This window comes from Ammodytes marinus (genome assembly GCF_949987685.1).
Source record: "Ammodytes marinus genome assembly, chromosome: 14".
In the NCBI taxonomy this organism is placed as follows: Eukaryota; Metazoa; Chordata; class Actinopteri; order Uranoscopiformes; family Ammodytidae; genus Ammodytes; species Ammodytes marinus.
Genome location: NC_137218.1, coordinates 17,986,829 through 17,998,855, shown reverse-complemented (window position 1 = coordinate 17,998,855; position 12,027 = coordinate 17,986,829). Strand labels below are relative to the sequence as shown.

The following is a 12,027-nucleotide window of genomic DNA, read 5'->3' as shown; positions in this document are numbered from 1 at the left end:
TGACAACAGATGGCAGTAGTTCTTTGCACCAATGACATGTCAACCAGAGAAGAAGATGTCACTTCCGTGTCAACACCGTATTGGCAGTGACAGGAGGCTGAAGGTTTGTTTACAGGTGTGTCATCACTTGAGCATCCAGCAGCAACATCCATTTTTAGAAAGAGTGGTTTTAAAAACACCACTAACACAACATTATGTTTTTTTTTTAAAGAAAACAAATTATGTGCACTAACTAAACGATTTCCATTCAGAAAAACACTTGTTTCCAGCCAATAATAAGCCCCTTCTTCTTTTTTCTTTTTTTTTATATATTTTATTTTGAAGGTGCTGGGTGGAAGTGCCGCCTCCTCGTGACACTCGGTACTTAACCGTCAAACTGAAACCAGACGTGGAGTTTATAGACAGGCTTCAAGAAGACAGATAATGGCATCAATAACACAGCAATGAAAGATGGTATGGACGACCCCTATGACTTGTGGACTTATTACTCATCGATACCGGATATCGCCGAGGTGTTTATTGCTGTAAAATAACGCTATGACATATTTGTACCCTCTGAACACAACCAAAACTCGTTCATCGATCGCCCGAAGGAGGCAACGTCAGACTAGCTAGGACCGTGATTTGAACTGTCAGAGGAAGAGCTGTCGGACCAAAATGCCTGGAAATATGTCACCGGTGCCCGTCATGCCGCTGGTGATCAACGCCTTCATGTCGGCGCTGGGCTGCATGGCCACGCTGAAACTCATCCCTGCTTTCAAAGACCATTTCATCAAGGCCAGGTTGTTCGGCATGGACCTGAATAAAATCAACAAAAAGGAAGTGTGAGTCAGTTAGTCTGTCGTCTTATCTATCCTTTCGATATCTTTATCCTTCAGTTTGTGTTTTGAAGGTGAAATGTGTATAGTCTGGAAGTCAAAATGTGCTACTTTCCTGCCCCCTAATTCTCGTTATGTTTCTCTTCCTGGTCTTGCCCTCTGTTGCAGCCCAGAGTCCCAGGGAGTCATCAGTGGGACGGTCTTCCTCATCATCCTCTTCTGCTTTATCCCCGTGCCTTTCCTTAGCTGCTTTGTGGGAGATCAGTGCGCAGGCTTCCCACACAATGAGGTGGGTCGATTTTATTTACAGTAAAACCTTTGTGTTTATTTGAAACTGAAAGCTTACTCTGAATTTTGTGTTGTGTTGTTGTGTTTTTCCTTTCATCAGTTTGTGCAGCTGATCGGTGCTCTGCTGGCCATATGTTGCATGATCTTCCTGGGCTTTGCCGACGACGTCCTGAACCTGCGCTGGCGACACAAGCTCCTGCTTCCCACCATGGCTTCCCTGCCGCTGCTCATGGTCTACTTTACAAACTTTGGCAACACGGTCATAGTGGTGCCCAAGCCCTTCAGGATCTTGCTTGGGCTGCACTTGGATCTGGGTGAGTTGTTGTCAGCCCACCAGTCATGCCACTCTCATCCTCCAGCTCCTCCTGGGGCATGCTAAGATGTTCCCAGTAGGATTGGACGGTATCCAATTTTTGATACTTTTAAACCTCCTATATTATTATACTTATATTATACCTATTTTTCTACTCCAAATGTAGCCTATTTGTTTTAGTGTCTCACCTAACACTACATTGTACAAGATGACATTGAACTAATCACGATGACGTTACCAACTGAATACCGATTTTACTGAACAGCTCTTCAACACATCACAATGTAACTCAATTCAACCTGTGTTCCAAATGAAGGGAAAAATAAATAACTTAATGTAATTTACTTATAATGTATTCTAAGCTGCATTTTTTTGTACCTCTGAACTTGACAAAAAGTCGAGAAACGCATTATATTTATCAGGAGTGTTTGTCTCCAGCAATTGTTTCATTTCATGCGGGAAGCATGCGGCTGTAGCATTCATATTGAGTCATTCTGTAAATGACTTAACTTATTTTTTAATCCACTGCAGGTATTCTCTACTACGTCTACATGGGAATGCTCGCCGTATTCTGCACAAACGCAATCAACATCCTGGCCGGCATCAATGGCATCGAGTCGGGTCAAGCCCTGTTTATCTCCGGCTCCATCATTGTATTTAACCTGCTGGAGCTCACTGGTGTGTGTGTGTGTTTGTTTCTCTTTTCCCGATTGCATCCACTATGCTGTGAGCCAATGCGTGTATTTGATATGCATGTGTTATTTTAAACATGCTTAAACACATTTGGTCTTACATTTGGTTTGTTGTGTTTTTCCTTTTTCATCAGGAGATTACCGCGATGACCACGTTTTCTCCCTCTACTTCATGATACCGTTCTTCTTCACCACATTAGCACTTTTTTACCACAACTGGTAAGTTGAACCTATCACCCCTAGGCAGTTTCCAGGAAATTGTTCTCTACCTTTTTGAAAATGCACACACACGATATATGATCTGTGGCTGCCATCTGGTTTTGGTCACAGGTACCCATCGTCTGTGTTTGTCGGAGACACTTTCTGCTACTTTGCCGGGATGACCTTTGCTGTCGTCGGCATCCTGGGACACTTCAGCAAGACAATGCTGCTCTTCTTCATTCCTCAAGTGGTTAACTTTGTCTACTCCTTGCCGCAGCTATTTCACATCATACCCTGTCCCAGACACCGGCTCCCCAGGTAAACAGCAGCCCTGTTTGTGAAGTATTTTCATTCATTCATTTATGCTCATTCTAATATTGTATTCGATTGTTTACCTCAAACTTTCTTCCTTTTTGTCTTTCTCCCATTGCTAATGTGCTAATGAAAGGCTGAATCCGGACACTGGCAAACTGGGAATGAGCTACTCTAAATTCAAAAGAAAGGACCTCTCTAAATTAGGAAACCTCATTATGCAGGTAAAGCTGTGTTGCTGGACTTATGTATTCCCTTTTTTTCTTACGCATCACTTCACCATTTTGTCTTTAAAAAAAACTCCAGAAAAAATAAAATACATTTTTTTTCCCTCTAGTTGCTTATTATAATTACGCTTGAATTCCCCTATTAATATGCTGGGTAATCTGACAGAATGTTGTTTCACTTCATCATATAACTTATTTGAATCACAAAAAAAATGGAGACAGGCACAGATTCAGAGATCCTTTACCCATTAAATAAAAGGGTCATGTCATGGAGAATGTTTTGGGTGGCTAAATGCATACAATCCAGACTTGTGGCAGGCTTCCTGCTGTGTGTTTATTGGCTGATGAAAATGATACTTATAATCCTGGACAGGTTGCGGAGCTATTGAAGCTGCTAGAAGTGCGAAGAGCCCAGGAGGGAGACGACGATTTCATTGAGTGCAACAACATGACCATAATAAATCTGGTCCTGAAAGTACTCGGTCCCACCCACGAGAGAAACCTCACCGTCATCATGCTCCTCTTGCAGGTAGGAACAAAGCACCTGCTCTATCCAAACACCAACGGGAAGTTTATGAATGTCTCACCGAATGCTCGTCTCTCCCAGGTGATGGGCAGCGTGTTGGCTTTCGGAATCCGCTATCATCTGGTGCGTCTCTTCTACGACGTCTAGACAGACCTGCCTCCACTCACAGGAAAGAAGAGAGAATCCTAACTGAGAAAAATATGAGATTGTTATGGAACAATTTTTACAGGCTCGTGGATCATCTGCCTTTTTTAATAGATTTCATTACCTCACTGTTGCTTTTCTGCCTTGGACCCCACCTGCAGTACAAACCCAGTGCAAGGTTTAAAGCTAGATGTAATGAAGTAAAACAATTCCACATAAAAGCATAAACGGGGAAAGGGTCAGACATTGACAGCAGTAGTGTTTGTCATCCACTTGGTTTCAGTAAGTACAAGCAAGAAACTGTAACTGAGTCATTATTTACTGGTGTGTCCACCCTGAAAGTATATTTTTATACTTGTTTTTTTTAAGGAGAGTACAGAAGTAGGGATGACTCTTGAAGGCTAGCCAACATCAATGGCTGACCGCTACTTAATTGTTACCAATATGATGACAAATTAATGGATGTGGAATATTAAAATATTCATACGGTGGTCCTCTGATGTAATCTGCAGTGAAGAAGAAATATGCTTACTCAAACTTGATTGCGTTACTGCAGGAATCTTTTTTTGTTTGTTTTTGCCTTTTTTTTTTTTACCTCAGAATGCTGATTGTGAAGATACGGAGGTTTTAATTAGACTGAAGACGATCACAGGGAATTAGGTGGAGACGAGTAAATATAGGGGATATTAGAAGAGAAGAGGGTGAGATTATATTTTTTGGGATGTTTTCAAAGGTTAAAGGGTGTCCTGACAACAACAATGAGAAGTGATTCTTTATACCTTCCTTGGTAATTTTTTGGATACATAGCTGTATTTTAATGACTGATGGATTTCTCCTCCGAAGGCTCAGCAGACGTCAATGTGAAGTGAAGTGGAACTGGACCATTTTGTTAAGGAATGTATCTACAAGTAAGGAACTGTTTACTGTTGAGGTTGAAGGCTAAAAAAATTGAGAAATAAAAGCAGAGAAAATTGAAATATAAACATTTTTCGTCCAACATTATTTGCAGTGGTTTAAAAGTATTCTGTTTCCTAATCAGAAGGATCAACACAACAAAGTATGAATACCTGGCAACAAGCAAAAGTATCCCTCTCACAATTGTATTTATAAGTACATGAGTATTATCAGCAATGTGTATTAAGCAACAAGAGTGAAGGTTTACAATAGTAATGCCCAATTTTAGGCTACTGCAGCATTGAAATTTGTGTTTTAGTCAGGATACAAATTCAAAATTGCAGTGAAGCAATGCCAAAGATACAGTTGATATAGTGGTCACCTTTTTTCTTCCAATGGGGATCTTTATCAGATATATAAATATAAAGAAAAAAAAAGTACAAATTGATTTATGGTACACTATTTGTGTAAAAGTATTTTTGAGTACTCTGAAGCCTTGATTGTCCAAAAAAAAATAGGTAGATTTTGAGGCGGAACCATTTACACCCGGAACTGTTTACTTATATGTTGTTTCTGGAGAAACATTAGCTGCACACAGCCCCGCGTACTTGTTACTGGCACAAGAGACAACTCCCGTATTTACATCATGTCAGCGTTAATAAACTGCTAGTTATTGTGCTTAAGCTCCTATTAAAGTAAGGATTTGACTTTTTTTGTTGTTTTCTCCGTCAAAGTGTCGCAGGGACATGCTTTAATTGGAGCTGGTGAATGTTTAGAGACTGACTGGTTAAAACACGTCAGGTGATGGTCAAGCCTGGGCGACGTTTACAGCAACTGTCTGTCTAAAACAAACTACATTTAGAGCCCACGCTGAGTCGGAGAGATGCCTCCTAGCAAGCAAGTCCATAAGACACCGCTCAAACTGGACTGTGAGTGGGGCTCGTGTCAGGACTCGTTCACTCGGATGGAGAACTATTGTAAGCACGCGGAGGGTCACCTTAACGCTGGGAACATGGCGGAGGAGGAAGAGGAGGCAGAAGGTGAGTTGTTAGTATCATAGTAGAACGTTTCTGCCTGTGGAGGGACTACCTAAGCGATTGAAATAGTGCATCCCTGATGTAGGCTAGTGGGACATTGACTTGATTTATATTGATTTGACTGCACTGCCGCAAATGGGATTAAAATGAAACAAGGGTTGTGGGAACAAAGGTGTTTTTATGGCCAAACAGTGTAATGTTTTTCACTTGGCTGACATCAATTTTACTGAGCATCTGTTCCACTTTCGAAACACCAGATTGAGGGCAAAATTCCTCTTAAACCAAGGGACCTGGCCAAAATACTTGCACTTGCATTTCATGATTATATCCGAGGTAAATAAACTAGTAGTCTGTTGTCTGTGTAAAACAAAACAAACAATCTTAAATTAATGCAAAGTCTGTCATTCTTTGTATCCAGGGGAGAGAAACTGTCTTTGGAGAGACTGTGGTTTCTGTTCTGTGGAGGGTCCTGAAGAGTTGCGGCGACATTTGTTCTTCCACTGTTACCACATGAAGCTGAAGCAGTTGGGTCAGCAGGTGCTTGACGCCCAGCCAGACATCGTCAGCTGCTCCATCGGCTGCCACAACATCATCCCTGAAATTCCAGACAATTTTATCTGCCAATGGGAGGAGTGTGAGGTAAACTGATGGAGTATATTGAGTGTTCTAGATGCATGCAAGCGTCAGTGAAGTATGCAAGGTGTGGTAGGGGAGAATGGGGTTATTTGTCACACGGGTTGGTTGTCACAATCGTTACATCTCGGAACCAGAAGGCACTGTCTGTGAAATTTTGGTATGTAAGGGCGCACTCACACTAGGCAAGTTTGCCTGTTCCGTGCTGCAGGAAGATCCCCTCCCCACTCCCCCGCTGGCCCGTGGTCACACTGCTCCCAAAGGCCGTGGCCCGGGCACGATTGTGCCATCATAAATACGCCATCACGTCGTAATACGATACATACGTCATCACCAAGCGTACTCGCTGCTGGAATTAGTAGAACAAAAATGGAGAACACAGTAGTCGCGGATTGCCCCAAACACCTCCGAATTTTTGTGGGTCTTAGCTGCGACCATGGCTGCGACTGAATACTGTCGCCGGTCCAAATTTCTAGCAAACTCTCCACTTTGCGATCGCACCGGAACCCACTCGTGAACCTCTTCCCGCCATTGTTTACAATTATTGTGGGGAAGAAGGGTCGCGAATGGACTACGTCAGCAAGCTCAAAAAGTGAGGGGTACACATTTCAAGCCAACACCTTAAGCTTGAATTTAATGTAGGAATGACTATTGAAAGATGTTTAGGGGATGAGCAATTTTCACTAGAGTAAAAAGTGTGCCTACAGCCCCGGTCTCCCCTACTCTGTAAACTTAAGATAATAACAGTCCTTTTAAGTTTCCTTTTACGTACAGCATAAGACTTTTTTTTTGCTAGAGCTCTCAATATTTCTGGCAATGTGTTTCTCCTTTCTGTGCACATTTGTTACAGCAATCACCGTTTGAGAACCCAGAGTGGTTCTATCGCCATGTACAAATGCACAGCCTGAGCATAGACATACCGGCAGGAAACTGCGAATTCGCAGTACGCTGTCGATGGAAAGGTATGTCATTTAAACATGATTATGTCAAGATTTTAAAGAATGGTAAGGTCGTAGAATTCCAAGCTGAGCTTGTTATTTTGAAGATTGCGAGGCCATCGTTAAAGGGCGTCCTAAGCTGCGGGAGCACCTGCGCAGCCACACACAGGAGAAGCTGGTGGCATGTCCTGGCTGCGGGGGGATGTACGCTAGCAACACCAAACTGTTTGACCATATCATACGACAGAGCTCCATGGAGGGTAAGAATCGGACACAATAATTACAGTGTTTTCAATTTAAGTAATATTTTTTTTATTGTGTAGTCATTCTTGCTTTATGTGATTGTGTGTGTGTGTGTGTGCGTTTGCATGCGCGTGCTGTAGGTCAGAGGTTCCAGTGTTCTCACTGCTCTAAACGGTTTGCAACAGAGAGACTACTGCGAGACCACATGAGAGCCCACGGTCAGTCCCTCCTTCGTTGTACTGTCGTGTTACCAATTATTGTTCCCACAGGCTGTGAAGGACTTGAAATTAATTCCAGTATGTAATTCAACTTTGTTTTGCTTTTTTAATACCATGACCCCCCCCCCCCCCCACACACACACACACACACACACACACACACACTCACACACACTGTCTATTGTGTTTCTGCCTAAATGTGCCCAGGAGCAATAGAAAACTCTCTAGACCCCTGCATCCCATAAGCAACCCACATTCCAAAGAAATCTATGTGATAGATAGATGGGTAGATATATGGTTGTGATATTAAAGCAACAATGTGAAGTTTTAAAATATTTTGTTTCCAGTTTTTCTTGACAAAATAAGGCCTATTTAGTGTTTATTTGATCATTTGATCATGATATGCACTGTTGACAACAATCCAGGCATTGTCCTTTTCTCGTTGGTACAGTGAGCCACTACAAATGCCCATTGTGCGACATGACGTGTCCGTCACCCTCTTCACTTCGCAACCATATTAAGTTCCGCCACAGCAACGAGAAGCCGTACAGCTGTGAATACTGCGAATACAGGTGAAGCATTCCTCTGAAGCCCAGATCAATGCATAATAAGATTAAGCCGTTAAACACGCTTGCGTTATTGTGTCCTTCCTACTCACACATCTGATTGTATACTTGCAGCTGTAAGAATCTGTCTGACTTGCGCAAGCACCTGGACACCCACCGCAGCGAGCCGGCATTCCACTGCAACGCTCCCAGCTGCGGATTCACCTCTCGTTCCTTTGTAACAATGAAGATTCATCACAAAAAGGAGCATGAGGTAAATGGGGGTGGGGTCTTTTAATGTATTGTTCATTTGCACTCAGTTTAAATGTCATCATAGCTTTATTTTTTAATTTTACATTTGTTTTTAATTCATTTTTCATTCCAGTCCAGACAGCAAAAACACCGAAAATGTATATAATGTTTATATGTGAATATATAAAAATGCAAACATACATATGTACAGTGGAGGAAATAAGTATTTGATCCCTCACTGATTTTGTAAGTTTGCCCACTTACAATGAAATGAACGCTCTATAATTTTAATGCTAGGTTTATTTTAACAGTGATAGACAGAATATCAAAAAGAAAATCCAGAAAATCACATTAAAAAAAGATAGAAATTATTTTGAGATATCATTGAGTGAAATAAGTATTTGATCCCCTATCAAAACGTTGCTTAGTACTTGGTGGAGAAACCCTTGTTGGCAAGTACAGAGGTCAGACGTGTCATGTAGTTGATGACCAGGTTTGCACACATCTCACGAGGATATTTGGACCACTCCTCTTTGCAGATCCTCTCCTAATCTTTAAGGTTTCGAGGCTGTCGCTTGAGCTTCAGTTCCCTCCACAGATCTATTGGATTAAGGTCCGGAGACTGGCTATGCCACTCCATGACCTTAATGTGCTTCTTCTTGAGCCACTCCTTTGTTGCCTTTGCTGTATTTTTAGGGTCATTGCCGTGCTGGAAGACCCATCCACGAACCATTTTTACGGACCTGGCTGAGAAAAAGAGGTTGTCACCCAGTATTTCATGGTACATGGCTTCATCCATAGTTCCCTCGATGCAGTGATTTCCACCTGTCCCCTTAGAAGAGAAACACCCCCAAAGCATAATGCTTCAACCTCCATGCTTGACTGTGGGGATGGTGTTCTTGGGGTCATAGTCAGAATTCCTCTTCCACCAAGCATGGCAAGTCACTATGATACCAAATGATTTGATTTTGTTCTAATCTGACCACATCACCTTCTCCCAAGCATTCTCTGAGTCGTTCAGGTGCTCATTGGCAAACTTCAGACAGGCCTGTACATGTGCCTTCTTGAGCAGGGGGACCTTACGGGCACTACATGATTTCAATCCATTACGGCGCAGTGTGTTACCAATGATTTTTTTGGTGACTGTGGTCCCAGCTGCCTTGGGATCATAACAAAGCTCCTCTTGTGTAGATCTGGGCTGATCCCTCACCTTTCTCATGATCATTGATACCCCATAAGGTGAGATCTTACATGTAGCCCCAGACCGAGGGAGATTGAGGGTCATTTTGTGTCTCTTTAATTTTCGAAAAATCGCACCAACAGTTGTCTCCTTCTCACCCAGCTTCTCGCCAATGGTCTTGTAGTCTATTCTGGCCTTGTGCAGGTCTACAATCTTGTCCCTGATGTCCTTAGACAGCCCTTTGGTCTTGCCCATGATGGAGATGTTGGAGTTTGATATTGATCATGTGGACAGGTGTCTTTTATACAGGTAACAAGTTGAGACAGGTGTGTTTTATACAGGAAACTAGTTGAGATTAGGAGTAGCTTTTTTAAAGCACGAGGACTAATCTGGGAGTCAGAATTCTTTATGGTTGGTAGGGGATCAAATACTTATTTCACTCAATGAAATGCAAAATAATTTATATCTTTTTTTTTTTTGTGATTTTCTGGATTTTCTTTTTTATATTGTCTATCGGTGTTAAAATAAACGTAGCTTTAAAATTATAGACGGCAAAAAAAATTGTAAGTGGGCAAACTTACAAAATCGGTGAGGGATCAAATACTTATTTCCTCCACTGTATATACATGCATATGTCAGCTAAATTCAAATGTAACAAATGCATATAAAATAATTTAGCTTTACTAATGTTTCCTTTCCATAACCAGGGGAAATTTGCAGCTCGCTACAAGTGCCATGTGTGCGACCAGTGCTTCACCAGGGGCGGCAACCTAACTGTTCATCTGCACAAAAAGCATCAATTCAAATGGCCCTCTGGACACCCTAGGTTCAGGTAATTCTGTGCCACACCAGATTCTAAAATGAAATGAATCCAGTGCAGTGCAATATGAGTTGTGTGTGGGGTGGTTGCAGCAGCACTGATGGCCTCTTCATCACTCCCGTCAGGTACAAGGAGCACGAGGACGGCTTCTTGCGGCTGCAGCTGATTCGCTACGAGAGCGTGGAGCTGACAGAGCAGCTGATGAGGGAGAGACCGAATGGACAAGGGGAGGAGGAGGAGGAGGAGGAGGAGGATGAAGACAGTGGACAGACAGAGGGCCAGGGGATGGGGGAAGGATCCCCGGTGGTAGAGCTCAGAGGGGTGCTGCTAGAGGAGCAGAGCACTGAGGAGGCCTCGGTCAGCACAGAGCAGGGCATGGTGTATGTTCTTACTGGAGGCTTGTCACACACAGGGGAGGACTCCATAATGCAGCTACTCTAGGAATACCGACCCCTCAGCAGCAAGGAATGCAGGTGCTTTGACTTTGACTTTAACTCGACCATTCACATCCTGTACTTGGCTGGACATTGTGTTATCAGCTCAGCTTTTTTTTTTTTTTTTTTACACGTACATGGTCAATGTATGAAGAATTCTGTGGAGTTCATGAGCCTTTAATCGGGACTTTTACAAAGACGTAGCTTTGATCCTTAGAAAGAAAGAAGTGAGGCACTTGACGATAAATGAAAACGTCTAATTTAAGTAATGCGTACTCCATGAGGACCCATATTGAATATAAGCCTATATTAGGTTATAACTTAAAACCTGTGATTATGTGCTTTGTTTACTTATGTTGGGCTTGTGGATAACCGGTTTTGTCAGTACTTTTATAATACTTTCAAGTCATCCATTGTACCTCTATAACATATTCAGACAGGTAAAAACCAATGCAGCACTGCCTAATGTTTGGTCGTTGGTTAACTGATGCGGAAAGCGGCCTCGAGTTTCGAAATGCATCAGCCACATCCTTTCTGAGGGTTATGGACTTGAGTTACACTAAAAGTGAGTTGGAATTATCAAAATATGTGGATCCAGCAAAGAGGTCTTACTTTGTTAGGTCAAAGAGTGTGTATTTTTTTAATGCTTAATAATATACAATTTGATTAAACTTGTGACAAACTGTTTACAAAAAACAGAAAGTGTTTTGTCTTATTCACATGTTGTTTGTTAATGTTTCACCTTGCAGTTTTTCTTTTATTGCTGCACAACATCCTCACTACTTAATAATTCTTAGTAATTCGTCCTTAAGAGAGGAATTTACATTGTTGTTAATCATTTCATATGACTACGTGCGTTGTATCCACCATCTGTCCTTTTGAATAGGTTGCCCTATGCTGAATGTAATTGCTCCGCTGATGCTGTATTTCATAATTAAATCAGGCTCTACCAGAATGGACACGTATGTTTTTCATCTGAAATGCATTGACTGAGCTCTTGATACACATGTTGTCTAGTGAGAATTTCCCCCATTAGATAAATAGAATTTTAAGCCCAAAACGTTGTATGTACTGTATAATTGTTTGATACACACAGTAGCAGGGCTTGGTGACAAATATTTATGCTTCTCATCCCCCTTTACCCTTGATCTTTTAAAAAGATCTGGTAATCAGGTGACTTAAATCATGGCAACCCTCTGCCAAAGCAAGTGTGTCCAATCACGGCTGGCCGTACAGCACGTAGTGGCATTAGCTGTGTGTAGAAGATTAGGCAGCACACGCAGCTTAGTTCAGTTGCAGTGTTACTTCTTGC

The 12,027-nt window shown here is 42.1% G+C and overlaps 2 protein-coding genes across 2 annotated transcripts; both read left to right on the top strand.

Moving 5' to 3' along the window:
• The first annotated feature begins 377 nt into the window (after positions 1–377).
• On the top strand, positions 378–4,482 carry dpagt1 (dolichyl-phosphate (UDP-N-acetylglucosamine) N-acetylglucosaminephosphotransferase 1 (GlcNAc-1-P transferase)). The gene is made up of 10 exons (XM_080040632.1): positions 378–453; positions 594–824; positions 987–1,107; positions 1,207–1,420; positions 1,951–2,097; positions 2,246–2,330; positions 2,442–2,630; positions 2,761–2,848; positions 3,225–3,380; positions 3,459–4,482. The coding sequence occupies exons 2-10, from the start codon at positions 658–660 to the stop codon at positions 3,522–3,524; spliced, it is 1,233 nt and encodes a 410-aa protein (XP_079896758.1). The 5' UTR covers positions 378–453; positions 594–657; the 3' UTR covers positions 3,525–4,482.
• Positions 4,483–5,037: 555 nt separating this feature from the next.
• Positions 5,038–11,484, top strand: hinfp (histone H4 transcription factor). The gene is made up of 9 exons (XM_080040424.1): positions 5,038–5,455; positions 5,871–6,091; positions 6,936–7,047; positions 7,131–7,283; positions 7,407–7,484; positions 7,936–8,056; positions 8,165–8,303; positions 10,169–10,293; positions 10,407–11,484. Exons 1-9 carry the CDS (start codon positions 5,299–5,301, stop codon positions 10,720–10,722), a joined length of 1,422 nt encoding a protein of 473 aa, XP_079896550.1. The 5' UTR covers positions 5,038–5,298; the 3' UTR covers positions 10,723–11,484.
• The last annotated feature ends 543 nt before the right edge of the window (positions 11,485–12,027 follow it).